Source organism: Oratosquilla oratoria, chromosome 12, assembly GCF_046742065.1.
Source record: "Oratosquilla oratoria isolate Oo_2021 chromosome 12, ASM4674206v1, whole genome shotgun sequence".
Classification (NCBI taxonomy): domain Eukaryota; kingdom Metazoa; phylum Arthropoda; class Malacostraca; order Stomatopoda; family Squillidae; genus Oratosquilla; species Oratosquilla oratoria.
Window position 1 is genome coordinate 58154436 of NC_134788.1, and position 2686 is coordinate 58157121.

At 40.6% G+C, this 2686-nt stretch overlaps 1 protein-coding gene across 1 annotated transcript; it reads right to left on the reverse strand.

Annotated features, from left to right (window-relative positions):
* Positions 1–704: 704 nt before the first annotated feature.
* LOC143030426 (tripartite motif-containing 13-like) lies at positions 705–2404 on the reverse strand. Its single transcript, XM_076193573.1, has 2 exons — positions 1787–2404; positions 705–1045 (listed from the first exon to the last, which is right to left on the reverse strand). Exons 1-2 carry the CDS (start codon positions 2402–2404, stop codon positions 887–889), a joined length of 777 nt encoding a protein of 258 aa, XP_076049688.1. The 3' UTR covers positions 705–886.
* Between the last annotated feature and the right edge of the window lie 282 nt (positions 2405–2686).

Sequence of the window (2686 nt, forward strand, 5' to 3'; positions counted from 1 at the left end):
GGTCTAACCACTTCCGACCGAATTTCGAGGGAGTTGGCGCAGCGGGCCCGTGAACGTCACCTGGCTGTTCAAAGTGGGGTTGGCGGGTCCTATAGCTGTCAGTTGAAGCTGGTGCAGCGTATAGGAAAGACGTTGCCTTCGCTCGCACAGCTCCACGCAATTAGTTATATACTGACAAATATTATATAATATATATATATATATAAAATATTATAGTTCCTGTCTATATATATGAATATATAGTATATATAAAATATTATAGTTCCTGTCTTCCTTGGCGTTTCACAGTTTTCTTCAGTGTTTCACAAAGAGAAAATGGACTCAGCCAAATGACGTCAGAAGCTGCGCACAAGAATTCAAACGGTCTGACCTGTATATTTAGACCTTGGATGGATCGACCGATGGCGCAGCGCGATCAATTGATCGTGCAAATCGATCGATCGCGCATGGCATACACACGGATAACTTTATTATTCAGACCAACTCTGGAAATCTGAGTTGACATAACCGGCTCGACATTTCTTAATTGATTAACCCATTAAACTGCGATGCCAAGATTATTGTCATTTGGTCAAATAAAAAAAAAAAAAAAAAAAAAATCATAAAACACCAAAATGTTTGATCAGAAAAATATGACGTCAGCAGTCCTCGCTTCGCTCGCGAGAACTGCTGACGTCATATTTTTCTGATCAAACATTTTGGTGTTTTATGATTTTTTGTTTTATTTGACCAAATGACAAGAATCTTGTCATCGCAGTGTCATGGGTTAATCGGCAGTACCTCAATAGATATGATGTTGGTCTGTTATTTCATCTTTGCTGGGTACCATTACACCTCCTTGTTTTGAGGGGAACTGGTTTATTCTGCGCATACAGAATCAAAGCGGTTAGAGTATTGTACATTGCATCCACCCTGGCGGCTCTACGACTCTCTTCGTTCTCGTTTCTTCAATGTTGGCAGAACCGTTGCTTGCCTTGTTCAGCAGTCGCCGAAGATTTTTCACTGATGATTCGAACGCTCCTACTGACGACATGTGATCCTGCATCTGCCATGTATATACAACATACAAGTAAATAAAAGGAAGAGGGGTATGGTGGCATCTTATTGTAAATAGTTTCGTCGTCAGATGACAAGAGAACCAGATATCAACTATTACAGAATAACTCATTTCTGACCCTCGTGTCTTATTCAGGTCATTTTTCGCCTGATATGTCATTCCAAGGGATATCATTTTTATTCCCACAATGTTAAAATGGACAAGCTAAAGTAAGCTATGACATGACAAAATTTAAGAATGTAATATATTTATTCCGTATCCTTGCCGCTTGTATTATTTCCAGAGTATTCGTTGTTCCTTAGGGTAATAGCTAACAACTTTAGATTGACAATCTTGAACGCATTTTGAAGACTTGTTGTTCTGACCATGCCGTGGTGTGACATTACGTCATATCGCCTGTCTTTACTAAACTGAAGCGTTATGTCATCTCAGTGGAATACAATTTGAGGTTTATTGATTTGGATAAACATATGTATTCTATTTGTTCATATAATTTGACTGTTTGCAAGTTCATTTCTTTATTAATTTCTTGAGCATTCGTTATGCACCGAACTCTTTTTCGAATCACCGAGCTTCTCAAGCAGGTAGATGGACATTAAACGACAAAAACTACCATGCGATCAATCCCCTTTTACTTCTCGATATTTTATGTCTGCAGTAATTCATAGGCACCATCTATAACACTTGAAATAGATAAAATAAATACTTAGAGGTACCGAATCTGCTTACCTGCATTTCGAGGGCAACTCGATTTCTATTCCAGCGACGTGACTTCTGTTGGAGCAAATCTTCAACAGCCACAAGGGAGGAAGATCTCTCCAGGACCTTATTTTGGTCTTCAGTTTCCTTGATGTGACGCTGGACTATGGTGAGCGTTTGACCGAGAGGATCCATTAAACTTTGAGCCATTTTTATAACTTCTCGTATGGCTGCTTCGACACTGACCAAACACTCGTGGAAATCTTGTCCGCCGGAGCTATACTTGGACAAAAGAAGGCTTCTGGCCTCCGAGCACTCAACCACCTGGTGCTTCAGGTCCTGGTGGAAGGGCCTGCACGCGGGACACATGTCCTGGCGACATTCTGTACACCACAAAGACAGTACCTGTCCTCCATGGGTGGGGCAATTGCCCGAACGTGGCTTTTCCTCCTCCTCTGTGAGATCTCTGGTGGGGATTTTGTCCACATCTCCATAGTATTCTTCCTTTGTGCACTGGAAACAGGACACTACACCACCGCTCAAATTGTGGGCTTTCCGCAGACAAGAGAGACAAAAGGAATGGCCACACGACAGCACGCGTGGTCGTCGATCCTTGTCGAATGTTTTAAAGCAACTCGGGCACTCCATCCTGGAGGGAAAAAAAAAAAAAATATATATATATATATATATATATATATATGTATGTATGTATGTATGTATGTATGTATGTATGTATGTATATAAACATTATCATAGTATAAACATATATTATCACACAAGTATACCATTAGAACACAGGGGCGTGGATGAACTGTATGTACCTCGGCCTAGAGAAGGGTAAAATACCTCACAGTCGACTTATGCTAAATTGGAGCACGTTAGAGAACTGCGAGGCAAACTACTCAAATGGGTGAAATATTTTTCCAAGGA

Bases quoted from the DNA above. Each gene is read 5' to 3' on its own strand.
- LOC143030426 (XM_076193573.1), bottom strand. From the start codon at position 2,404: ATGGAGTGCCCGAGTTGCTTTAAAACATTCGACAAGGATCGACGACCA. The intron at 1,046-1,786 runs GTAAGCAGATTC...TATACATGGCAG, and splicing joins GAGTTGCCCTCGAAATGCAG to ATGCAGGATCACATGTCGTC.